General features: G+C 35.4%; 4 protein-coding genes across 7 annotated transcripts in view; 3 read left to right on the top strand and 1 right to left on the bottom strand.

Annotated features, from left to right (window-relative positions):
- The window catches only part of mep1ba (meprin A subunit beta a), a 310471-nt gene extending 305015 nt beyond the window's left edge, over positions 1-5456 (top strand). The window contains exons 5-8 of the mRNA XM_051138973.1: positions 2968-3435; positions 3534-3719; positions 3805-4038; positions 5255-5456. Of these exons, the coding sequence (XP_050994930.1) occupies positions 2968-3435; positions 3534-3719; positions 3805-4038; positions 5255-5256 (890 nt within the window). The 3' untranslated portion in view covers positions 5257-5456. The remainder of the gene's footprint in view (positions 1-2967; positions 3436-3533; positions 3720-3804; positions 4039-5254) is intronic.
- A 202-nt stretch (positions 5457-5658) lies between these two features.
- Positions 5659-15579, bottom strand: mcm3l (MCM3 minichromosome maintenance deficient 3 (S. cerevisiae), like). The gene is made up of 17 exons (XM_051139487.1): positions 15378-15579; positions 15169-15281; positions 14831-15039; positions 14450-14580; positions 12836-13074; positions 12650-12758; positions 11863-12016; positions 9788-9919; positions 9333-9541; positions 9021-9195; positions 7584-7710; positions 7347-7497; positions 7105-7243; positions 6903-7000; positions 6737-6830; positions 6220-6295; positions 5659-5970 (listed from the first exon to the last, which is right to left on the bottom strand). Exons 1-17 carry the CDS (start codon positions 15447-15449, stop codon positions 5772-5774), a joined length of 2427 nt encoding a protein of 808 aa, XP_050995444.1. The 5' UTR covers positions 15450-15579; the 3' UTR covers positions 5659-5771.
- Positions 15580-18110: 2531 nt separating this feature from the next.
- On the top strand, positions 18111-21940 carry si:ch211-191a24.4 (uncharacterized protein LOC100150331 homolog). Of its 2 annotated transcripts, none has more exons than XM_051139480.1 (4): positions 18111-18583; positions 19066-19268; positions 19446-19555; positions 21015-21940. In XM_051139480.1, the coding sequence occupies exons 2-4, from the start codon at positions 19141-19143 to the stop codon at positions 21668-21670; spliced, it is 894 nt and encodes a 297-aa protein (XP_050995437.1). In that variant the 5' UTR covers positions 18111-18583; positions 19066-19140; the 3' UTR covers positions 21671-21940. The 2 variants fall into 2 exon arrangements, with proteins under 2 accessions (XP_050995437.1, XP_050995436.1); XM_051139479.1 differs by having other exon boundaries at positions 18112-18583; positions 19139-19268.
- Positions 21941-25247: 3307 nt separating this feature from the next.
- The window catches only part of si:ch211-191a24.3 (tensin-3), a 59909-nt gene continuing 58717 nt past the window's right edge, over positions 25248-26439 (top strand). For 2 of the 3 annotated variants that reach the window (XM_051139463.1, XM_051139461.1), the window contains exon 1: positions 25248-25400. The gene's annotated coding sequence lies outside the window, so the exon portion shown is untranslated. Of the gene's footprint in view, positions 25401-25515; positions 25670-26439 lie in introns of those variants that run through there. The other variant, XM_051139462.1, reaches the window with a different exon arrangement.

Raw genomic sequence — 26439 nt, 5'->3', positions numbered from 1 at the left:
TAATAAATTTTTAAGTTTAAAACAACAATAGATAAATCCTTAGGCTATCGATAATTTATTGAGGAGGGTGGGGTAAGTTGAGCCAGTTGGTAGGTTCATACCCATCCCGTGTATCTTGGGAATTGTGCACTTTTACTGTCATGTGACCATGTATTTTGGAACCACCCATTAGGTGTGTTCGACTTCATCTACGGCTACAGATGGCGATCAACGAGAGTAGCCGAGAGCAGTCGGGGGTGGAGTTGAAAACGGAGGCGTCAAGTCGGACACTTTCTGCTCTCGTTAGTGAAGCTCTCGCGGTGTTTGCATGCTCCATCACAGAAGAAGTTAATTAAATGCAATATTTATCAAATGCACAGACTTTTCAAAAGTCTTTTCATGAGCAACTGAAACACGTTTCATATACTGCTTAATACAGCGCCATCTGAACAAGAATAATGCTCAACATAAACATATACTGTTTAAATAATAATAAAGTGGGGTTATTTAAGCTTTTATCAGTGTTTTATGATAGATCTGACTCAATATAACATTGCGACTACAGTAAAAACACTTTTATTGTTCTAAAAACAGATTTGTCAGCATTATCGGACTTGAGGATGTTACAATAAACCATAGACTGTAAAAAACATGGACGTAGTGTCCGTGACGTCACCCGTAGGTTTCTGAAGATCATTTTTGAAGCTCTTAGTGGGCGGGAGTCAGCCGTCGCCATCTTGGAACGCGTCATTGCACGTCACTCCCGAATAATCGAAAATGGGCAAAGAGGCGGGACGTGGGTTGAGCTGATGCTGAAACCACGCCCACATAGCACAACGGTGGTGACAGCAGCAGCAATCCACCTGTCACTTAAGTGGCCACGCCCTAAATTATGCAGAACTTTAAGGCTTAATATAAATTAAACGGATGAGTTATAAAAAAAATTCACCCCCCTCACGGTTGACATGAAGGCCAAAGTTAGCTATATAGACCAAAAACACTTTTTGAACCAGGCTGTAAACATATTTTTTTCTGCTGTGAAGTTGGGCATTTTAACATGGGAAGTCTATGGGATTGACTCCCTTTTGCAGCCAGTCTCTAGCGGCCAGTCGATGAATTGCAGTTTTAGTCACTTCTGTGTTGGCTTCAAGAGGGAGATCGGGAGGTTGCCACTTGGAATAAACCCAAAACACACGTGATCGTTGTCATGCGGTGAATCTGGCCAATCGTGAAACAGCCATGTGGTCATCAGAGCTCCTGCAGCCGCTCTGGAGAAACTGCGCCGGCTGAGTCAGTCGCTGCTCTCGAATCGCTATCGCGGTACTTTGATGCCACACGTGACAGTCACGAGTAGTGATGGGTCGTTCTTGAACGATTCGTTCATTTTGAACGAATCTTTAATGTGACTCGGGACGAACGAGTCGCCTCGGGGAGTGATTCGTTCAGTCGCGCATGCGCAACATCCTATTAGGTTCTGTACTGGAATTAGTTCACCTGTTTTAGAGTCGTTCGTTCACCTTATGGGGCTGTCACGTGATGAACGAACGACTCAAACCCGAAGACTCATAAGATGAACTAATCAATTCTCCTTCCGGCTCAGACTGCATAGGTTAACATTACGGGGGTGTCACGTGATGAACGAACGACTCAAACCCGAAGACTCAAAAGATGAACTAATCAATTCTCTTTCCGGCTGAGACTGCATAGGTTAACATTACGGGGATGTCACGTGATGAACGAACGACTCAAACCCGAAGACTCAAAAGATGAACTAATCAATTCTCCTTCCGGCTCAGGCTGCATAGGTTAACATTACGGGGATGTCACGTGATGAACGAACGACTCAAACCCGAGGACTCGAGAGATGAACTAATCAATTCTCTTTCCGGCTCAGACTGCGTTGGTTAGCTAATTGGGCTGTCACGTGATGAACTAACAACTCAAACCCGAAAACTTGTCAGATAAGAGGCGAGGTGAGCGAATCATAGACTAAAGACCCAGGTAAACAATGAATGAATCTTTTCTGTTTCTTATAGCATTATAGTTTTGTTTTGTTTGTAGTGTGATCAACGTTTGTGTAAGCAGTAGATGTGTTAGGGAGGTAAAACGTAACATTTTAATTATATTTTGCTAAAATGAACGAAATGACTCGAAAAAAGATTCGTTCATTTTGCTGAACGAGACTCAAAGGACCGAGTCGGTAAAATGATCCGAACTTCCCATCACTAGTCACGAGGCGTCGGCGCCGCCTCAAGTCGGACAAAATTTCTAACTGGCATGCACTTCTTCAAGTCAGAATTTGATCGAGCTGCGCAGTGCTGCGTTAAGTCGAACACACCTATTATTTCTGGCAGACTGTGAAATGGAGAAACACATGGGAGGAGTGAGAATTGCAGAAAAGCTACCATGCCGAGAATCTTTGAATAAATTGTTTATTAGTTTCAGTGACATTTATTCATTCAGTCTAATTAGTTTTTATTTAATTTTACTTAACCAGCTCTCTGTTTATTCAGTTTTTGGGAAGGTTACAACTTTGGTGTTCAACATATTGTTTCAGAAATCCAAACAATTAAAAATACTGAAATTTAAACTTCATTTAGTTGGTTTTATGTGGTTTAAGTTAGCTTTAAGTAAAGAAAAGTGTCTGTGTAAAAGGAAATTTGATTATTAAATTAGCTTTTAAAAGGTAAATTATCTTTAAAATTTCACATGGGTTTCAATCAGATTCAGTTAGATGGTCAGTTTATATCCAGATGGTACATCCTACCCATTGACTTGGATCAACTTACCCCTAACCTTGGACAAATTGAGCCATATTTTTAGAACCCTTTTTCATACATACATTTTGATAATTTAAAATGATAGAAAACATCATGAAATTACTTTAGATACTTTCATTGTCCTTCTGTCTCTTTGTCCGTTATCTTGAGGACCACTTAAGAAAAAATGGCTCATCTTACCCCACTCTGCCCTGCTTGTTCTATTTAGGTGGACTCCAAGGCTCCTGGGAACTATACCATGTTACGCTAGATGTCTTTGATAAATTCAGAGTGGTGTTTGAAGGAGTTAAAGGAGGAGGCACATCAACGGGTGGGCTTTCTCTGGATGACATCAACCTCTCAGAGACCCAGTGTCCTCAATACACTTGGCGCATTCGTGATTTTACCAGTCTTCTGGCTACAACCCCTGCCGGTTCCAAAACCTACAGCCCCCGCTTCCTGTCCCCAGATGGTTACTCATTTCAGATTGGTTTGTACATTAATGGTGTGACGGACAACCCAGATAATATGGCAATCTACCTCCACTTGACCTCTGGACCCAATGATGACAGTCTCCAGTGGCCGTGTCCATGGCGTCAGGCGTCCATGGAGCTGATGGACCAGAATCCAAACATCCAACACCGCATGAACAACATTAGGATGGTGACTACAGATCCAACAAAGACCTCCACTGACTGTAAAATACAAAGTTATAGATATTAGGCATTTTTTTTACTTGGTTACAGATGAATTAGAGATGATGTTTAAAAAACAGTGTCTTCTATTTCCATTCAGCCATGGGCAATGTTGAGTATTTCTGGGATGACCCACGAAAAGTAGGCAGTCTAGTCACTGACTCAGACGGCAGTTCATTCTACCGGGGACCAGGTTACGGTACCAGCAGTTACATCACACATGATCGTCTGAAGAGTCGAAGCTTCATCAAAGGAGATGATGTCATCTTCCTCCTCTCCCTTGAAGGTTTGTGAGCAGCACATTTTTATTCCATACCAGAGAAATTCTTATGAAATATGACAGGAGGTTTGACTTTTAACTCTATCAATAGACGTGACTGGACTTTTGGGGACTCAGACCAGAGAGTCGTGGAGACGGGAAATCAGAGATCTGCGATTACAGACTGATGAGGCTGTTGGAAGCTCGACAGCAACAGTGGCAATAAGTGTCTTTGTGGGGGCTGCCATGTTCCTGGGTCTCGCTGTGGGCACTATGTTCTACATGCGGAGAAGGAGGAGACTGATGGAAAGAGACGCAGAGATTGAGCCAGAGAGGACAGATGGTTGTATGTATCCATATACCAGTTTTCTCCTCCCACACTTGATAATTGCACCATTATTAAAGCTGCATTCCGTAACTTTTTGGTTAAAAGTTATCCAAAATAAATTATTAAGTACATAACCAATCAGTCTTCAAAACTATCTCCTTACCTTAGACCAGGGGTCACCAAACTTGTTCCTGGAGGGCCGGTGTCCTGCAGAGTTTACCTCCAACTTTCCTCAATACACCTGCCTGGAAGTTTTAAGTATAGACCTTGATTAGCTGGTTCAGGTGTGTTTGATTAGGGTTGGAGCTAAACTCTGCAGGAACACTGGCCCTCCAGGACTGGGTCTGGTGACCCCTGCCTTAGATGGATTCACAACAGTAAGTTTGTAATTATGTTTTTCAATTTGAGTGGTTCGGGACGGTTTACGTATATATACATTAATAAGTAGTCTTGGCTAGTAGGTTGTATCTCTTGTGCTGCCAGTTGCAGAACATTTATGCCTCTTCTACCACCTTATTTTTCCCGTAAAAACAGGCACAGCCATTTGTAAATTTTATGGGTCTGGCTTCTGGTCTCATCCATGTCCAGACACAACAACTGTACAAAACAGCGTTTTGTTGCTTGATATTGTATTATCTTAATTATGAACACACTGATTTATAGTGCAAACAGTTTTACTGTTTACTACACATTATTCTTCTCATCATTTTCCTATAGCGGCTAATAAACTGAGATCTACAGATAATGCTAATACACACTATATACATGTAGTCATGTAATGTTGATGTTAACATTCACAGTTTGAGAACAAAATATAATAATTTGCACGGTTTGATGTGATCTGAGCTAACTTTGTGATTTAAGATTTAATCCCCATTTGTAGCCCTCCAGTGTTTCAGAACAAAACTGGCAGACATGTTACCTATTTGTTTAGATGACATTTTCCGGAAAAAAACTTTTTATTTTTGGACATAAGACGTAGTATCTGTAATTCCAAAGTACAGTGAATAACCACACTGGTGCGTTGATTGACAGTCCATACAAACACCTCAAACATTAGATTCATCCGCACTGTGAAGCCGTGCAGATGCACAACCTACGAAATGAAGATAATTCCGCAAATAACTGTAATCGCAGGTTTCAAACAGTGATGGCGACAAAGAGACAAAACTCACGACTTAAGTTTTATATATAAATACTTGTAGCTCTCATTAAACTGAGTTTTCTCTTACAGAACCCTAAATTTCCATTTAAAACGACAGTGGACTAAAAGATCCTCATGACAACATGCAGGAAACATCATGGAACAATGGAGAGAGGAGGGAAAAATCCAGAATTTGCCAGATTGTGTCTTCATTACTGTGCTGAATCTACTGAATCATAACTTGCCTTTTCTCTGGTCCAAAAAAAAAAAAAAAAAAGAAAGAAAGAAAAAAAAGCAGATAAAACTACTGTACTATGCAAGAACTAAGATTATTATAAGATTACTAGCACTTCTCATGTTCATTGCCTCCTTAAGATGAATTGCTTCTTGTATTCCTTATTTGTAAGTCACTTTGGATGAAAGCATCTGCTAAATGAATAAATGTAAATGCATAAAAATAAAAGCACTTTAAAAAAAAAAAAAAAAGTACTCAACCATTAATGCTCACAGTTTATTAGTGCTTTGTAACAAAGTGCTGGCATATTATAAATAATTGTAATTTACATTTCTGAATTTGAAAAAGATACAGCTGTACATTGGCACTCCTTTAGATGAGAAACACCACATTCTCTGAGACCATGACCTGGTTGTCATCTTGCATGCGTTCCAGCAGAAGGTTGATCTCGTTCTGGTCAAACTCCTCGTCCTGGCCTTTGTTAATGTGAGTTAGAAGATCAGGCACCGCCACAGACTGAGACCTGGTCACCTTAAAGGCCTTCAGTAGAGCTGCCTTGAAGACTTTTAATCTAAAAACATCAAAGCAAAAAGGGTCAAGCAAAAGGCTGTCAAAAATCAGTCTCAATATCTAATATGCAGTTAGCCTGTTGAACTGGCTCAAACAAAATGGGGGAAAAAAAAAAAAGAACATGACTGAAAAAAAAAAAAAAAAAAAATCTAGACCAAGTAACAGAGAAATAATGCAAAAAAAAAAAAAAAAAACAGTATTGGCACAGGCCAGAATCTGATATCTGAAAATGAAGAGGACTCTGTTGTACCTGTCCTGGCTAATGTCAGCTTTCTTCCTTTGACTGCTTCTTTGAGAGGCTGGCCTGCTCTTCTGACTTGGCTGAGCTGTCAACAACACCACAGCATTTAAAGGGATAGTTCACCCCAAAATGAAAATTACTCCATGGTTTACTCACCCTCAAGCCATCTTAAGTGTGTATGACTTTCTTCTTTAGGATGGATGCACTTTATTGGACTATTGAATATCAATTTAAAGTTTATCAATTTAAAGTTTGGAAGAAGCAGGACATTCTTTAAATTGACCTCAGATTGTTCATCTGAAAGAAGAAAGTCATACACCTAGGATGGCTTGAGTATGAGTAAATCATGTTGTCATTTTAATTTTCAGGTAACTATCCCTTTAAGACAACATATTTGTAATAGCAGTTAATTTATTCAAAATACAACATTAAAACTGGTTAAACTGACTTTAGTACAGCAATGGACAAGATCCTGCATTGATTAAGTACAGCTCACTGAGAAGTCAAAGAGAATGAGTTAACCTACTGTTTTCATCTTCTATGAAATCATAAGGGTCAGAGTCCTCTCCATCTTGGGTCATTTCCACATCATCATCAACATCTTTAGAGATGCGAGAACGCTTCCTGTAGACAGAGTTAGCTTACATCTGGCAGTTCAAACACTAAATTTAACTGCAGTCTCGCTTTCACACTCGCCTTAGATTCCTTTGACTCTCTGTATCTTGGCTCTGAGAGACGTCCATCTCAGAGTCCTCAGGCACCTTCCTCTTCTTATCCTTCTCCAGAATCTACAGAGTCATGCCAAATTACATTACATTACCTTACATTACATTACATTACATACACAAACGACAAACTATAGCATAATTTCTGGATGTGAATGATTGCATGTCTTTTTGAAATAAGCAAACTGCATGAGTTCAAGTGCAGCTTCTGCATCTCCCAGATCAATGGTTTTACTCATGCGGGCCTTGGCATGAGCTGTAGACAGTCGAATCATGGTCTCCAGAGCTCGAGCAGTCACAGGCATCGTCTGTGGGAACAGACACAGTCAGTCTATATCAAACAAAGCAACTCAAGAGTAACAATAACATTAAAACCACCCAACTTTTAAACTATAAATGGGTTCTACAGACCCTGGCAGAGTCACTGTTGACTTGGTCATGGCTCCGGAGTCTGGAATACTCTTCTGCTATGTAGTCCGATGCCTCCTGTGTCAAAACTGGCTTCACCAGCTTAGCGACATGGATGTACTTCCTGATGAACTCCATGGTAACAACCTTCTCCCTTTAAAATGTTTCACAGAAGGGTAATCACAGAAACCCACTGGATTTCACAAAGTAGATTTTAAATCAAAGTGAAGAAATTCATACTTTTTCCTTCTGTGGCCATGCAGGACATTGTCTTTTTTCTCATAGATCTGTAGCTCCTGCTCGGCTGCTTCTGTGATGTTTGGATCCTCAGTGGCAAACACATCCACTGTACTCCCCAGTGGCATTGCTGTTGATACAGACATGATAGAATGAGAGCAACAACTGACGAAAGCTTCTGAAGCTGAAAACTGAATAACGTAGACATGGTCTACATCAACGGGTCTCAAAATGTGGTCTAAAGCATTTCAAGTGGCTCGCAGGTTGGCAGACCTAACAATATTTCTTATATACAGTTGAGGTCAAAAGTTTACATACACCTTGCATAATCTGCAAAATGTTAATTATTTTACCAAAATAAGAGGGATCAGACAAAATGCATGTTATTTTTTTATTTAGTACTGACCTGAATAAGATATTTTACATAAGAGACATTTACATATAGTCCACAAGAGAAAATATAGCTGAATCCATAAAAATGAGCCCATTCAAAAGTTTACATACACTTCATTCTTTATACTGTGTTGCTACCTGAATATCCAAAGCGGTACCTGAGTCCCTTGTTTGTCCTGAACAGTTAAACTTTTTGAAGAAAAATCCTTTATATCCCATAAATTCTTTGGTTTTTCAGCATTTTTTTGTATTTGAACCCTAACCCTAACAATGACTGTATGATTTTGAGATCCATCTTTTCACACTTAGGACAACTGAGGGACTCATATGCAACTATTACAGAAGGTTCAAACGCTCACTGATGCTCCAGAAGGAAATGCATTAAGAGCCGGGGGTGTAAAATTTTGAACAGAATGAAGGGGTGTACATTTCTCTTATTTTGCCTAAATATCTTTTTTCTTTCCATTTATTATTGCACTTCAGAAGCTATTTACATGCTTCCCAGAAGACAAAAGTTAAATTTACCCTGATCTTCAAATTCAAAAAGCCTCAAAAGGCTCTTAATGCATCGTGTTTCCTTCTGAAGCATCAGTGAGCGTTTAAACATTCTGTGACAGTTGCATATGAGTTCCTCAGTGTAAAAAGATGGATTTCAAGATCATACAAAATTCAACTATTATTTTCTCTTGTGGACAGTATGTAAACATCCTTCATGTGAAACATCATATTCAGGTCAGTATTAAAAAAAAAAATAACATGCATATTGTATGATCCCATCTCTATTTTGGTAAAATAATGAACATTTTGCAGATTCTGCAAGGTGTAAGTAAACTTTTGACCTCAATTGTATTATAAAACACGTACAGTTTGCTGCTTAATAAATATTAAATGTTGCTGGATTAAATGTTTTCAGAATGCTGTGATGCAACATTTATTTTAAACATCTTTTGGAAGAATACACAAGTCTTTACTATCAATGATCAATTCAAAGTGTCCTTGTTGATCTCCAGTGCAGTTTGTGCTTTGACCAGCAGATGTCATTCTCACCTGCTCCCTCCGGCTCTCCCGGTGCTCTGTAGCGATGCATGCGCAGCACATGCTCCGAGATCTCCCGATCGCTGTCTGGATCCATCTGATCCAGAACTATGAAGAGCAGATCAAATCGGGAAAGCAAAGAATCCTGGAGCCCGATGTTCTCCATTGGAGTCTTATACTGGTCATACTGGGTCAAGTCAAGTCAAGTCAAGTCACCTTTATTTATATACCGCCTTTAACAATACAGAATTGTGAAGAACGTACTAGGATTAATAAAACCCAGAGCAAGCTAAATAGACCAACAAGCCAATAGTCAACATTTACCCTTCCATACACCGGGTTGGCCGCAGCTAACACACTGCAGCGAGCATTAAGCCGTGCCTGAATCCCAGCTTTGGAAATAGTGACCTTACCCTGCTCCATCACCTCATGGATGGCTGTTTGATCCATGTCAGACATCTTATCAAACTCATCAATGTAAACCACACCTCTGTCAGCAAGCACCATGGCTCCTGCCTCCAAACGACGCTCACCTAGATTAGCCAATGGATAAAATCAACATCTCATCTTGCTAAATTTAAGATAAAAGAATTGTATTTGACATATAAACATGCTGAAAAAATATTTTAAGATTTTGGTTGCATACGTTGAATAGGAAATAACTGCCCAGGGGCATTTCTAGCATAGATACTGAGTGAAATGACTTGTCATAAACAATAACTTGTCTAAATGTCTGCATTTTTGAGTGTTTACTTGTATTTAGATGTTAAAAGTGTTACCCGTCTCCTGATCGGTCGTGACCGCAGCTGTCAGACCAACCCCAGATGAGCCTCGTCCAGTGGTGGGAATTGCTCTTGGTGCCGTGAACAAAACATAACGCAGCAACTGAGACTTCGCTACTGAAGGATCACCTGAAATCAGTCAATTGAAACAATCACTGTACAATGGGTCCAAAAATTTAAGTTGTATGAACAAAAAGAATTTATATATGGGCCATTCTACAGAATTGGTTCTTTAGAATGAGTTGCCAGAATTGGAAACGTTTTGAAGAATTGAAAAAAAAAAAGAAAAATTCCAAAAAATGTGTTTGTATGCAAAATGTATAATATCTAAGGTACACATTTCTAGTAATTGTGCAGTTAATTCTCATATTGTATTTTCAGAAAGTTTTGGAATATTTGTCCTCTCCCCAAATTTGTCACTGATGAAATAATTTAATTAGGGGTTATACTGTTCCATTAAGATTTTGCTTACATATACATTCTAAAATATATATTTTTTGCCATTTTATTAAATTTCATCAGAGGTAAATCAATAACTTTTTTAAGAATATTTCCAAATGTAATTAATGAGATTTGTTGCATTTTGAATCAAATTTTTCTTTGTAAAAAGGCAAAAAGTTGATCCTACGAATTTAAAAGTAAAGAATTAATTAGTTTGAATATACATCATATCTATCATATAATCTTAGTTGATAATTCAGTATACTTTATTTCTTAAAAAAAAAACACATCATCCCATGTTTTGGTAGTGACTGCACATTTTCAGTAAGGACAGTAATGTTTTGATACCAGACCACATCACAACACAGAACTTTAACTTGCATACTAAAACATACTAAAATACATAAAATACTAAAATAGTTTATTTACCCCAAATATGACGATTGCGTGTTCCCTTTTGTCACTACCGAAACATCATTGTTTCAGTGGTGACCAAAGAAAACACACAATTTTGCGGTAGTGACAAATTTTAGATACTTTTAAACCCAGCTCAAAGACGCTAATCAGTACATGGTTAGCTAGCACAGTTCTGAACAGCTGTACACATATAAACTAAATATTATGGAATAAATGTGCTTAATTGCAGAAAAAAGGTGTTCGGTAGTGATGTTCCTTATAGTTACACACGTTTTTCAGACTTTTGGACACATTTACCTCAAAATGATGGGGCCTATCTACTCACACCTTGTAGCTATGAGAGAGGGGGACATATATCATATATCCTGTACATAAATTTAGAAGTGTAGTTAAAATCAGTCTTAGCCAATGGACTAAAACATACACTGTTTCAGCAGAGACATGAAAAATACAGGACTTTTTTTTTTTTTTTTTACATAAAATTTCATAATTTACAAAGAATAAATAAATAAATGAATTTTTATATATATATATATATATATATATATATATATATATATATATATATATATATATATATATATATATATATATATATATATATATATATATATATATATATATATATATATATATAATTATTATTATTATTTATTTTTTTATTTTTTTAAACTTTAACACTTTAAAAGAATCGAAAAGATACTTTCGAAAACAACAGTGAAAAAAAATATATTTTTCACTATTTTTATATTTTAGGAGTTTAGGGGTTGGGGTTTGGGACAGTCATCTCTCAGTTGAAAGTACCCAATAAATGATGATTTTGTATATATTAAGCTTAGTGATATTTTCAATATTATTGTGGGTTTCAATAAATAGAAGGGTCTTAGTAAACATCTGAATATGCTTTTTGGTTGTGGGACAGCAGTTTGCACCAATTGTGTAGAATGCCCCATATATAACTCACAAACTCACAGCACCACTTTGTCAGCTCAATTCAAACTTTAAATGGCCTGAAAACTTTTATTTATTTTTTTTTTAAGGGAGCAATTGGCTTAAAATTAAAAGGATCATCTCTGTGCCTATTACCAGTGTTTACAGAGCTCTGATGATCTGAAAACAAGTTCATTATTAAAAAGAATAGCTAAACATCAGTTTATAAATAATATTTTAACATTTTACAAAACCATAATAAACATGACATGTTTATACCTTACCTATGAGCAGAATATTTATGTCTCCTCTGATGCGTGTTCCATTCTCCAGATTGGTCTCATTGCCTCCCAACAGCAGACACAGAATGGCCTTCTTTATGTACTCATGGCCATGGATACTGGGAGCCAAAGAATGACTCAGTTGCTCAAAAACATCCTGAAATATATCAATACTCAATTATATATCAGTTATTGTCATTTTGGGCTGTACTAATGGGTCAGACCTGGAAAAAACATTTGGAGTATTATAGACTGCCAAAAGTTATAACAAATCAAAGAGAAAAGTGGAAAAAAAAAAAAAAAAGTCTGAGGAACAAAAGGCATTTGTGGTTGGTCAAACTAAAACAGGATTTCCAGAGCAAGAAACTTGACAACATTCGTGTTTGTTCTTATTTCTGGTCAGGTAGGTGAAATATTAGGCTAATATCTTAATACTGCTTGTACGCATCTTTACTGCCTATTAACTTTAGTTTGTCAAAGTATTGTGCCCTTTCCTGCTTACTAAGTCTCTTTCTATATGATTTAACAGCGCCCACACTTTTTTGTTGTTCTGTGATTTAGCTTTTGCTAATAAATTGGCAAAACAATGTATTCAGTAGTACATTAGCTGACTGTTTACATCCAAGTAATACTTAGCATCTCCAATATGGTGTGCATCCGGGTAACTGACCAAAACGTGACCTAAGTGCAACCCCTCTATACTTGTAGAAACCATTGGCACTAGCTTATGAAAATAATTGTAGTCAAGTTTATAATATTTCAGTTCCAATGTGTTTAGGCCTCTTCTTACTTTAGAATGGGCTTTGCAAAACTTCTTTATCTTGGCAACACAATCTGCAGAGAACGTCGGCACTATCTCCTTACTCATTAGCTTCACATTGTTAGCCAACAGGATTGTTCTGCAGAGAATCAAAAAGTTTGTCTGAGGATGTGAAATTCCAGTCCTGATATCAGGAAAGAATTCCAATATACACACCTGAAGGTCCCAGAGGTGAAGCCGCCCTGTTTCGCAGGCAAGCAACGGTAGACCCCTACAATCTGCACACGGTCACCTGGTTTCACCCGGTCAACTAGGTCATCATTTGCGATGATGTCGACAGAACGTGGCAGCTGTCCAGCAGGGGCTTTCTCTGGCATCTCCTGAATGGTCAGCGTCTGGTGGTCCTTATAGCAGCACAGGCCAAACTCTGTCTCCAGAGGATTGTTTTCTTCATCCTACACATGCAAGATTTGTTTTTTTTTGGTGGTTTCTAACATTCTTAATACTTAACCAGTGGTGACTGGGATTTTTTTCACATAGAACATTCATCTGTATTTTTTTTTTTTTTTTAAATTTACACTACCGGTCAAAAGCTGAACAGTAAGATTTTTTTTGTTTTTTTTTTAAAGAATTCTCTTCTGCTCACCAAGTCATTTTGATCCAAAATACAGCAAAAACAGTAATATTGTGATATGCGATTACCATGATAAATAACTGATTTCTATTTGAACATTTTAAAACGTCATTTATTTCTGTGATCAAAGCTAAATTTTTGGCATCATTACTCCAGTATTCAGTGTCACATGATACTGATGATAAAGACATTTATAACATAACAAAAGATCTTTTTCAGATAAATGCTGCTCTTCTAAACTTTCTATTCAAAGAAACCTGAAAAAAAAAAAAAAAAAAAAAAAAAAAAAAAACTACTCTGCTGTTTTCAACAAAATAATAATAATAATAATAATAATAATAATAATAATAATAATAATGTTTTTTGAGCAGCAAGTCAAAATATTAGAACGATTTCTGAAGGATCATGTGACTGGAGTAACGATGCTAAAAATTCAGCTTTGAAATCACAGGAATAAATTACATTAAAAAAAATATTCAAATAGAAAACATTATTTTCTATTTTATTTTACATTATTTTAAATGGTACAGATATTTCCAAATGTTACCCTTTTTGCTGTACTTTGGATCAAATAAATGCAGGCTTGGTGAGCAGAAAAGACTCTTTTAAAAAATAAAAAAAAAAAATAATAATAATAATAATAATAATAATAATAATAATAATAATAATAATAATAATAATAATAATAATAATAATTCTCTTCAAATGCAATGGGGTAAAACATTAAAAAAAAAAAAACATTAACTATAATAACTTATATTGGGTTTCTTCTTTAGATTGAAACTAGTCACAACCAAAAAGAATGATGCTGCTCACTACACTAAAATTAAAAATTTTACTGTTCAAAAAACATTTGACTGGTAGTGTAAATTTAACAATTTAATGACATATTTACTTATTTAATAAATTAAGCAAATTATTTTGTTCAATAAATAATAGTTTAATAAATTAAATAGGCATACATAAATTAATTTATGTAATTAATAATAATTACATATATTTATATTTAAATGAAACAAATGAAAAATAATAAATGGTTAAATATTTAAATAGATTGTTAAATAATTCATGAGTTTAACTAACACACTCAACAAATAGTTATATAAATACATATGTAACTAAAAGACAATTTATAAATAAATAAGGTTTAACACAAAATAAAATCAATATTAAATATAAGACAAAATATAACTCACTTTAGTTGGATAGATGGCACTGGAAGGAAAAGCGTCCAATGAGGTAAGATCAGTGTATTTTCGTTCCAGAGTTTTCTTGGTGGCCGGACAATAGTGAACACTACGCATAATTTTGGGCCTGACCAAGGAACCTACACAGCACATCAAAATTACAAGATAGAAAAGACAACTTGTGTCTAACATAATGCATTATGATAATTGAGGTGGAGTAAACATCACATTATAGATGCGTGCATCAACAGCTCTGACCTAAACCTACTAATCTAAAAAACAGGGCCTGAAAATTCTGAACAAAATTGTATTATTTTTAACTATGTGAAATTAAAAGCATTAAACAGTCATGAGAAATGTAATTTGTAAAATGAAGTAAATCCTACTCACATTTGGTCACAATGCCTTCCACACACACAAGGTTTCCCAGAAAGCGTGCACTTAGAGTACGTGGAGAGACGTGTTTGTTCCCAAAGCTGCCCTCAAAACCAACATGGAACTCTTCAAACTGTTTAGCATAAGTGGTGTCTATTGAAGCCACGAGATCCTTTAGGGCTTTTTGGAACGCCACCAGCTCACCAAAAGCATTATTCAGTAACCTATTGACAAGAGACCATTAATCAGATGAGCAGAGCTTCAAGGACAAACTCATGGAAGAAGTACCTCATGATAGAAGAAAAATGTGAGAAGGCTCAAAATAAAATACAATAATAAACTAAAACACTTACTCTTTAGCTCTTTTTTCACTTTTTCTTCTCAGGTCGTTAATGTTTACAATAAGACGACATTGGCCCTCAGACACCATACTCCTGACCTTTTCATGATAAATGCCCTGGTCTTGCTGTAAATGACAAAAAGACATTCAATGCAATGGAGGTGTCAAAGGTGAAATGACCCACATCAAGTCAAAAACAGAAAGACAGAGAAAAGAAATCACATCATCATCTAGAAAGTCCAGGTACTCCCTCTGAGACTCTCTCAGCTCGAGGTCCTCTAACCCAGTGTCCATTTCCACTACACGAGCGTCAGCATGTGCATTACAATAAACTAAAATATCAAATCTTGCACTTCAACGTTGGAAACCAAAGACACAAACATGAATGACAACCAAACGTCTGTCTTTGGAAAACAGGTGGACACATGCCTACAAATCAATTATGTTAATTAGGCTCATTAACCTATCTGGAGCCTGTCATTATCAACCACAGAGACCTGCATCCAACTATGTAACTGTTAAATATAAAGATGAAATTAATAAAAGTGTCTTCTCTCCCTGAGCACAATAACTACACGCTATTTATGTTCTTAAAGTGCACAGCTGGCAAAAGAAGAGTGGAATTGTAAATGTCCTTGTAAAATGTCAAGTTGCATGCAGTGTATCTTTTACTATTGCAACAACCCCCACAGTATTAATTTATTCTTTTATAGGCCTATTATAATAGGAACTCATATATAAAGACGTTACAGTGTCTTCGTCTGAAGACACTTATTCAGCTGAGAGTTTATTTCGTGCTGTGGGAGATACAGTTGACATTGACACATTGTTGCATAATACGCATATAAACGACCTAATTTTCTTTTATTACCACATTCCAGGAGGTTGGAGCCTCGGGCGACAACCTACTTCAACTGTTTCGTTTGTAAGCGATTCAGCGTTTTCAACGAATCTTTTAAGTGAACGAATCTTCCTTCATTCGGTTCACTGAGGTTTACGGTTCAGTGGCTGTTTGACTGTTCAAAAGAAAATAGGGGGAAATGTACATAATTTATGTTTTCTGTTATTATCCTGTTTTTCTTTTTCTTTCTTTCTCTTTTGCTTTGCCTCTATGTTTACAACTGTAATTGTTATTTTTCGTCACAGTACAGTAATTGACTATAGCACAAGCAAATAGCATTCGAGTACGGGCCTTAAGGGCGCAATTGATTGGTTGGATCTGCTGTACGAACACGCCCCCTTTTTTAGTTCCAGCACTTGAAGCAACTGGATTAAACGAGCAGTGTTGCCAACCTAGCAATTTTGTTGCTAAATTTAGCAACTTTTCAGACTACCCTAACAACTTTTTCTTCCAACAGCACCTAGCAATAAATTTAGCAATTTTTAAAATTTATTTGGCAACTTTTAGCAACTTTTGATAAGTGACTTAGACAATAAAAAGGCACATATTTTCCATTCAAATTACACAGAAAGAGGAAACTAAAGATGCCTAGCAGTACACACATCACGCGACTTTGCTGCTCTTTGCAATTGTTCAATTTAATAATAATAATAATAATTGTTCATTTATGATACACTTTGTACCTGCGATTGTTGATCAGTTAATGGAAAATATACTGGTAATTTTCCAGGACATTATCCATTATCCATTGGAATCCTATAACCACCATGCATAATTAAAAAAAAAAAAAAAAAAATATATATATATATATATATATATATATTTCATATTAACATAGTAGATTGTGCCCTATTTTACAGATTTTTCTTAGAGTGTAGCAAACTAACTAACTACTAATACACTGCTTAAAGCAGAATTATTGAGAACTTGTAGTATTATTAGTTTACTATTAGAAGAAAAAACTTAAATTGTATTCATTCAAAAATGTGTGTTCAATAATTCAGTGTATTTAAAAATACAGTTATTTATATGTTGACATTATATTACGCATATTATTTTACTTTTGTTGTTGTTGTTGTTGAGATTTGATGTTGTGACAACTTTGCGTCGTGATGTCACAACATCATTTAGCAACTTTTAGCAACAAATCGACCTTCCTTTAGCAACTTTATCTGAAAATTAGTTGGCAACACTGTAAACGAGTCCTCCATGTATAAGTATTTTGAGATGCTGTTCGTAATTTATATTCTATCTTGTTGACATTTGTGGGTAAACGTTTATTATGGTTAAATTAGTGTTAAAAAACAAATCTCCTCAAACCATTTTTCTCGGAGCTTGCCTCAAACTCGCCCAGACACGTGATTCATTTCAAAATTCCCGATGGTTCGTTGATAGTTTTGTGTCTAATTATTTTAAAATGCTAATTTTTCAATTATATTAATCCACTTTATTTTTTCAATAAGAGTGGCCAGTTCTAAACAAGATGGGTTTTGGCTTCCTGTCTCATCTTTTTTTTTTTTTTTTTTTTTGGTACAAAATAGCTCGTTTTGGTGGATTTTACCATATGATTTTAATGTATTATTTTAATTATGAACACAGTGGTTTGTAGTGCAAACAGTTTTACCGTTTACTGCACGTTGTCCCGCACAGAGGTTTATCTCCGCATTGAAAAATAAGGTGGATACATTTTAACACTTATACTGGCATAAAACAAAAATTAGAATATTTAATAGCCTATAATTGATTTAGCTGGTCAAACCCTGCATAAAAACTCATAATAATATGCATAATACATAATAAATTATGAAAGAGCACGTTTACAAAACGTTCATATTTAATGCTATTTAATTATTTAGAGATTATTTTAATAAAATTACACTCGTCACTGAATTTACATAGTTTTGACCCGCAGGTGCAGCTTCGCGCGTATTTCGCAAAGCAATTGGTTCAGTTGATTCAAAGTTTCGAAAAGCTTCGATTCTTCCCATCACTTCTTTCTCAGTTATTGCTTTTCACTTTACTTGTTACGGTTGGCTGTGTTTTTAAATGAATCACATGAGAAAAAGACTCACTTCACGCTGGCTATTTGCTGGCATAATGAATTAATCTTGCAGATAATCAGTGAATTAATCTTTTTAGTGAACTGATTCAAACGAAGCGAGTCTCTGGAATGAATCAAACACCATTCTTTCCTCAATGACGTAGGTTTCGAGCCAAAACAGAGCCACTTCTGTTGCGGACACAAGTCTGTGATCTCAGACGGCAGTGTGCCGTGACCCTTGCTCCCATTATCACGGATTGGATTGTTTAGTACATCGAATAAGCGAGAGTACAAATAAAGTTTTGACTGCGTTTCAGGGCTGCCGCGTCTGTCACCAACTTATCACCTGTCTCCAACTCCACCTATTCTATAGGTAACCATCGCGAGATTTCACTGACGGGGTTCGGTCAAAATCTCGTGTCGGCGGAAAAAGTGGAGTTTTGATTTGGAAAACCAAAACAAATGTGATCGACGCCCTTTAAACAGGTAAGTTGTGTTTGTTCAGTGTGTTTATAAACATTATTTGATAAATGTGTTAAGAAAAAACGAAAGTTTAATGGTCTTCCTGAAGCCAGCTGAAACAAGGGACAAGTGAAACTCATTTAATGTCACCGATACTGAGGCGCAGGTTGCTTTGCGTCAAAGGAATGAAGAGAAAAACACATTTTTAGTTAAAAGAACAGCTGTGAATATCATATTATTAAAAGTCTGCTTTTTTGGAATGTGTTTACTGTATTGTTAATGATGAAAAAATAATATAGAGATACTTAAAAACAAAAAAAAAAAAAAAAAAAACAAAAAAAAAAAAAAACAGTTTACGGACCCCTGGATGTTAAGGTGAGTCTGCGCACAGATAAATCAAACTTTTATCCTATAAAACGGATATGATTAATATATACATAAAATGTATGTATGCTAATGAAAAGTATTACATCATTTTAATATTGGGGTCTCTGGGCTGCTTCCAGGGTCCCTGCTTCTGTAAAATGTGAAAACCTCTGGTATAAGCACATAACACCAAAGCTTCTTTCCTTCATGAAGCAATGAGCCAGCCGTCCAGACACCACCGTCCGCAGAGAGAAAGAAATGGGGGACACTACAGTGAGAGGCGAGACAGAGAGCCCCGGAGCCGACGGGATAATCCTAATGACCGACGGTCAGGCAGTGAGAGGTGAGACGACATACTACTTGTTTAAATAAACAACAACATGCACATAAGGAAAAAGGAAAAAAATAAATGAAGTGGAGAATATTTGATAATATAGGCTATGCTTTGCATGTTGTATAACATTACGGATTACTGTAATATTGTTATTTTAAATCTTTTATATAATTGTATCTGACCCAGGTCGTCCGGCCGGCCACCTTACTACCCTAGAGGCTCTCAGAGACATACGAGGAGCGCTCCTCGAGAGGAATACCAGGAGTCAAAGTGCTCCTACATCTGTTCCAGGAGAGGTAAGCATTCAGAGATGGACATAAATGATTTTTGTACTGAAAGACCAACATTGTGTGTATATTGGAATTGTGTATCCAAACAACTGCATCAAAATGTCTGAAACTAGTTTCAGGTAATTCTCTGAATTTGGGTGTCAATACTGGGAAGATGTTTTTTTCAAACATGCCCTCACGCAGGTCTGGTTTCAGTCTAGCTGAAGTCACACCTTCTGACATGACACAATGTATTTACCCCCTTCCTCCTTTCTCCTGGTCTAACCGGTTTTGCTTTTTTAAGCTTGATGATACCAATCTTTCATTTACAAACCATGAGAGATATGTAACATTTTTCCTCTTTCTTGGAACACATACACCAGGCATAGCATATACAGTATATTACCGTTTATGTGTATTAATGTATATGTTATAAAATTAAAATATATTTTTATTTATGTCTAAGTAAATATATTAAAATGTTTTTGACTTGTTGTTATGTTAGCAGGTGACCTGTATTTGCATGCTTGTATAAACAAAAGTTATTTCCTAAAATGACGCACATACATGACAGTTTGTTTCTCTTCCAAAAACTTAAAAAAACATACTTGGTTGTACACAATAACATTGTAATTTAAGGGCACTCACAGATACATTGATTGTTTTAAACTAGGGTCCATGGACCCCAAGGATGAATAAGGGCGTGTTATGCACTATCAGTCAAAAGTTTTAATGCTTTTTAAAAATCTTACTGTTCAAAAACGTTTGACTGGTTCTCTGGTCGTGTATAGTGGCTTTCAACCTTTTTGACTTGAAGTTAACTTCTTGTTTTCAAACTGTTTCATTAACAGAATTTGGAGTGTTTGTATAATAAATAGATTCATTAAAAATATTAATTTTGTGATATCTATAAGGTTTAATAAAAGATCCTAAGTACTTCAAATGAAAAAAATAGGATCTGCACTCACTTGTAAACTTACTGTTTATTTATTTTTTTTATTTACATTTTTATTTAAAAAAAATTAAAATGAATAATTTTAAATAATTTTTTAAAGTTTAATTTTTTGGGATTAAAATATAAATATAATTTTTCAACAACAATAAATGTCATTCCTTGCAACTTTTATATGATAGAATATTTTCTTTTCTTGCATTGTATCTTTTTCCAGCATCAAGTTCACATTTAGCTTGCTTAATAATTATGGAACGAATCTCTGTTTTTGCATACTACTTATAAAAAATTGTTTATTTTATATTCTAATATGTCTAATATATCTAATAATATATGGGATAGAAACTCCACCCTTACAGCTTAATACAGAATAAAAATGTTAAATTTGTAATTGAAAATATTTTACAATGGTGGTCCCTGACAAGATGATCATCATATTTGGGAGATTTAGGAATTAAAAAGTTAAGAAAGCTCTCGCTCTGAACAAGTTTTCAGTTACTTATGTCATTGCTTGTGTTTCTGTGTTTGTTTCAGGTATTGTGTTAATATGCGCCGTCCTGACCAATGCATTGGTGCTTATCTGCGTGGTGGCCGCTCACATGTCACAGATGGGCATGTCTGCGATGGGTATGGGCGGAACAAGCTTCATTGACGCCATAATTCCTTTTGAGGGGGTGGAGCTGCAGCAGGTGCGTGATCTTGACATGCAGTACGGACAGATGAGAGCACCAGGAGTCTATGGCGGTGTGGCATTCAGCCTCACCTTTGGTGCACTTTCACTCCTATTCGTAGTGTCCAGCAGCAAACCCCCCCACATGCTTCCACGGAAGCTCCTGATTGGACAGTTTGCATTCCAAATCATTGGTGCGGTGGCTTATGTGGTTGCGGTAGGTTTGTATCTGCACTTCGTTATCTCGGTGAACTCAACTGACGTGTGCGTTCGGCGTGAACGACTGTATGCTCGTAACGGATATACCTGGATGAACTGTAGCGTAGGTGGGGGGGATGCAGCTGTCGCACTGTTTGGAATTATAACCGCAATTCTGTATGCTGTTGGGACCATTTTAACGGGGAAAACAATCCGGGATGTCAGCCGTTACTTTAAGGAGCGTAACCGCTATGAAGCCGAACGCAGAGAACAGCCCAAAGGTCATCTGGAAACACCTCTGGATCCTAACACTTATGTCTGAGTTGTGCAGCAAAAATATGGACCATAACTCTCTGGATGTACATAAACTGGTTTTAATTTTTGTTTTTTTACTTTTATAAAATTTTTAGCTGAAAGAATCCTGTTTTTAGAATTTTTTATGCATATTATAGTTGAATGGGATTCAGTCTTCAGTTCAATGTAGTTTTGATTATGAAGTTTTTAAATGAATAAACATTGAGTAATTACTGTATAAAGTTTTTGGACAGGAAGATTTTTAATGTTGTTTTTTTTTTTTTTTTTTTCTTTTTTTTTTTTTGTAAAAGAAGTTTCTACTCACCGAGTCTGCGTTTATTTGATATTTGAAATTACAGCGCAAACGGTAACAACTTTTTTTTACTATGTAAAATAACTGTTTTCTATTTGAATATGTTTTAAAATATAATTTCAAAGCTGAATTTTTATCATCATTATTCCAGTCAAATGATCCTTCAGAAATCATTCTAATATTCTGATTTGCTGTTCAAAAAACTATTATTATTATTATTATTATTATTATTATTATTATTATTATTATTATTATGTTGAAAACAGCTGAGTAGAATTTTCAGGTTTCTTTGATGAATAGAAACTGCAGAAGAACAGCATTTATCTTATTTTTGATCAATTTATAGCAGTTTGATTTCTGTCATCCTGAAAAAAATGTACTCAACTGTTACAAACAAATAAATGTTTTCTTGAACAGCAAATCAGCATATTAGAATGATTTCTGAAGGATCACGTGACACTGAAGCCTGTAGTAATGATGCTGAAAATGTAACTTTGATCTCAGCAATAAATTATGTTTTAAAATATATTCAAATAGAAAGCAATTATTTTAAATAGTAAAGGTATTTCACAATATTACTGTTTTTGCTGTATTTTGGATCAAATAAATGCAGCCTTGGTGAGCAGAAAAGACTTCTTTTAAAAAAATAAAAATCTGTCCAAAAACCTTTGACTTAAAGTGTATATTAAAAAAGTGAATGCAAAATATATATTCACTGTATTAATGGAAAAAAGCGCAACAGAATGTTGCAGTGTTGACATCAAAACCCAGAAAGCTAATTTGTTGTGGCTTTTCTTTTTGCTACAATTTTTTTTTTAAATTAGGTTTTTCAGTTCATGAGTAAAATAAGGTCTGTGGTTAACATTACTTGGTGTACTTTGACATTTTGCTCTACAATGTAAATTACACATACTCACACCCCAAGCATTCTGATGTAATTACCAATTCAAAGGTTCAAAAGTTTTAATTTTTCCCTTCCACAGATGAAGGCCTTAAGGCCTGGTTTCATAGACAGGGCTTAGACTAAGCCAGGATTAATCCATAGTTCAATTAGTATGTTTAATTAATTTTTATAAATGTTCCAAAGACAAAAACATTACTGGTGTTCATCATGAGACAAAACAAAGGCACTGCCATGTTTTAAGATCAATCAGTGCAAGTTTCTTTCAGGTAAAACAGCTCAGACTTGCATTTTAGTCTGGGATTGTCTGTGAAACGTACATAATCTTTGAATTATTATTATTATTATTATTATTATTATTATTATTTTTTTTTTTTTTAAACAAGAACAAATACTTGTCCATGGGGTTACACTATAGAAAGCAGTTATTTGAAATATTACAAATATTTCAGAATATTACTGTTTTTGCTGTACTTTGGAGAAAGACTTCTTTAAAAAAACATTCTGGGTTGTTTTATTGAAGTCAACTACTGGCAGATATTTATCCTTAATGATCATAATGATCAAACATACATTTTTTAAAAATTTACATAGCTTCAAAATTCACATATTGTTAATTTATATTTACCACAGACCTTGTTTTACTTATAAATTGAAATACCCCATTATAAAAAACCCATAGAAAAATCTTGATGGAACCTATGGTGAGCTAGGCTTTGGGTTTTGACTTCACAGAATTTGGCTTTGAATATTTAGTCATGCTGAAAATTTAGTTCACACAAGAGAAATTAAAATAAAAAATAACACAAAAATCTAAATTCACATTTACTCAACTTTAAACCTAACCTTCTTTCTTTCTTCTGTAGAATGTACAAATTTGAGATCTTACAAAAATGGTTTGTTACCAAAGGTCTTCAAAATATCTCTTTTTGCATCAGCGTTGCCAACTTTTCTTTTCAAGGAATGTTGCTAAAAGCAGTTTGATTTGTTGCTAAAAGTTGTTAAATGATGTTGTGATGTCATTGGACGATGACGTCATTATGTAACCATGACCCAAAGCCGATTCATTGCATAAAATACACTATTTATGATTCAAAGTGTTCATTTGGATTTGTTCATAAAATAATATAAATTTAATATATACAGTTGAATTCAAAAGTTTACATAACCTTGCAGAGTATGCAAAATGTATGTGTACATTTTCCTTATTTTGCCTAAATATATATATTTTTTCATTTAGTACTGGCCTTCAGAAGCTACTTACATGTTTCCCAGAAGACAAAATAAGTTAAATTTACACTGATCTTCAAATTCAAAAAGTAAAAGTAATATAAACATGACACATTTTTAAGATAAGACATTTTCATATTTAAATACTACACTGAATTACTGAACAGTTGCACATTAATGCACATAATTTAGAGGGAAAATGTTGGGAAAATGTATGCCTTTTTATCATTTGATCCACTTTTCAAAAGTTGCTAAATTCATTTTAAAAATAGCTACATTTGTTGCTTGTTTTGAGAAAAAACCTGCTAGACCAGTCTGAAAAGTTGCTAAATCTAGCAACAAAATTTCTAAGTTGACAATACTGTTTTGCATTCTGCAAAAGACAGTGAGTCATATAGTTATGGAATGACATTAGAGTGAGTAAATGATGTTTTTGTTTTTGTTTTTTTAACTTTCAGTTTATTTATTTTTTCTTTTCTGACTGATTGTCCAAAAGGGGGCAGCAGATACACATGCACTTTTGGCCCCTTAGTCTGACCTTACCTTTACTATGATGCATGACCTTAAATAGCCTCACTGCTGAATGTGATTTTAGCATTCATTATACAAAACTTATTATGTAAGCTTTTTCTACACGTTAATAAAAATGATTTTAAAGATTCCCTATGGTTACGCTGCTGTTTCGAAATAAATATCAGTGAAAAGTGCCTCACATTTTTCTGACAGCTAAAAATATATATATTTTTAACACAAAAAAATTAATGTTTCCACTGTTTGGTGAAGCTTCTGTTGTCACACTCCTTCAAAACTGTTTTTCGGTTTGTGATTGAAGTCTAGATACAGCAGGAATCTAAAATACACATTCTGGTAATATTTAACCATTATGACCCAGTTACAGTCTATTGATGGAAGAAGACGTACGTGAGCATACATACTTTGATTAATTATTTAGAAATCAATGGATTACTATGCTAATTGTGTGTGTTTTAATGATGCAATCTGTTCGGTGTCAGATCTGGCCTTTCCAATATGCAAAAAAAAAAAAGAAGTATCTAGACATTACTACATCATATATCCTTTGTGTGACTCAGGGCTTTTTCCTTTGTAATAGGGAGGTGTGTTCCCCTGGTAACGTTTCTTTACTCATGCTTACCACACAGCAAGTGCTGACAACCGGCGGTCACACGCACATACGCCACCACGGCCAAAGTACATGTGAGCTCAGAGAAAGCCTTTCGCTGCATTTCTTTTCTCTTTTCGCGTTCACAGGCATTCAGAAGAGTACTAAGAGGAGGTTTCCACTTGGACAGACGGGTGAGTTTTTTCAGCTGTTTCTATATATGTATGTTTGGTGACGACAGCACTCAGGTGAGCTGTCGGTATGTCATTTGTGTTTTTGTGTCCTTTTTAATGGATCTATTTGGAGGTTGAAGGTTAAACACAGGTTAAGGATTAAACATACTGTAGATAAGTGACCAGACGCACGTACGCTGACAGATGGAGCACATGGTGTAGGTGTGCAATGCTGAAAGTGAAGGTGGCTGAACTTTAGGAAATCTGATCCGGTGTGAACAGGGAATGTGGTGAGCAGATCAGCTGTGTTTAACAGCACCTTTATATCAAGTATAAGGTTATATTATATTTATTTTGCAATAAAGCTTTGCTTGATGTGAAGAATTGGCACGTTCAGAAGCAGGTATTTATACTGAGACTTAAATAGAAAGGAGAAGCAAAGTCCTCTCTGTCTCTTTATGTGTTGTCAATAGGTGTGTCCACTTTTGTCAGGACAGCTTACAAAGAAACTGGGTAATTTTGAGTCTGACTTCAGTTCAATGATCTGTTTTGCCTTTCCACTATCACATGCCAGGGGTCAGACAATGTCACTTAAGAGACCTGAAGGCTGTCATGTGTTTATGTATCGGAAGCTGTGTGGTTTTGAGCACTGCACGTGTTTAAGGGGTCAGAAATTAGGGGACAGGCAATAAAAAACGAACTGTAATTTATTTGTAAATCATTATTTTTGACTCAGCTGACATGTGATTTGAAATGTAGCCAGATACTAAATTAAAAGAATACAGGAAGCGTCCTTGAAGTGAAAGAGAATGTGTCAGAACAAAAGTATATTTGTATCTTGTGACTTGTGAGTCCTAGATGAAGGAACTATTGCTGCTTAATCAGGCTGTGGTTTCAGTTTCCTTTGTGCATAGATTTTCAAATGCTGCTATTAATGTTTGGCTGTTAATGTCTTTGAGACATTGCTTATGTTCTCTCTGATTTCCTGAAGTCAATATATCCCGTTATAAAGTATCTTCTTTATTTATTTGTTCTTTTTCCATTTTTCAAATGTCCTTTA

The sequence above is a fragment of the Labeo rohita genome, chromosome 20 (genome assembly GCF_022985175.1).
Source record: "Labeo rohita strain BAU-BD-2019 chromosome 20, IGBB_LRoh.1.0, whole genome shotgun sequence".
Taxonomy (NCBI): Eukaryota; Metazoa; Chordata; class Actinopteri; order Cypriniformes; family Cyprinidae; genus Labeo; species Labeo rohita.
This window is presented reverse-complemented; position numbering and strand designations above follow the sequence as displayed.

Coding starts and splice junctions, on each gene's coding strand:
- mcm3l (XM_051139487.1), bottom strand. CDS start 15,449: ATGGACACTGGGTTAGAGGACCTCGAGCTGAGAGAGTCTCAGAGGGAG. Junction 7,498..7,583: donor CATGGCCACAGAAGGAAAAA/GTATGAATTTCT, acceptor AACATTTTAAAG/GGAGAAGGTTGTTACCATGG. Junction 7,244..7,346: donor TCAACAGTGACTCTGCCAGG/GTCTGTAGAACC, acceptor CTGTTCCCACAG/ACGATGCCTGTGACTGCTCG.
- si:ch211-191a24.4 (XM_051139480.1), top strand. CDS start 19,141: ATGAGCCAGCCGTCCAGACACCACCGTCCGCAGAGAGAAAGAAATGGG. Junction 19,269..19,445: donor CGACGGTCAGGCAGTGAGAG/GTGAGACGACAT, acceptor TATCTGACCCAG/GTCGTCCGGCCGGCCACCTT. Junction 19,556..21,014: donor CTACATCTGTTCCAGGAGAG/GTAAGCATTCAG, acceptor TGTTTGTTTCAG/GTATTGTGTTAATATGCGCC.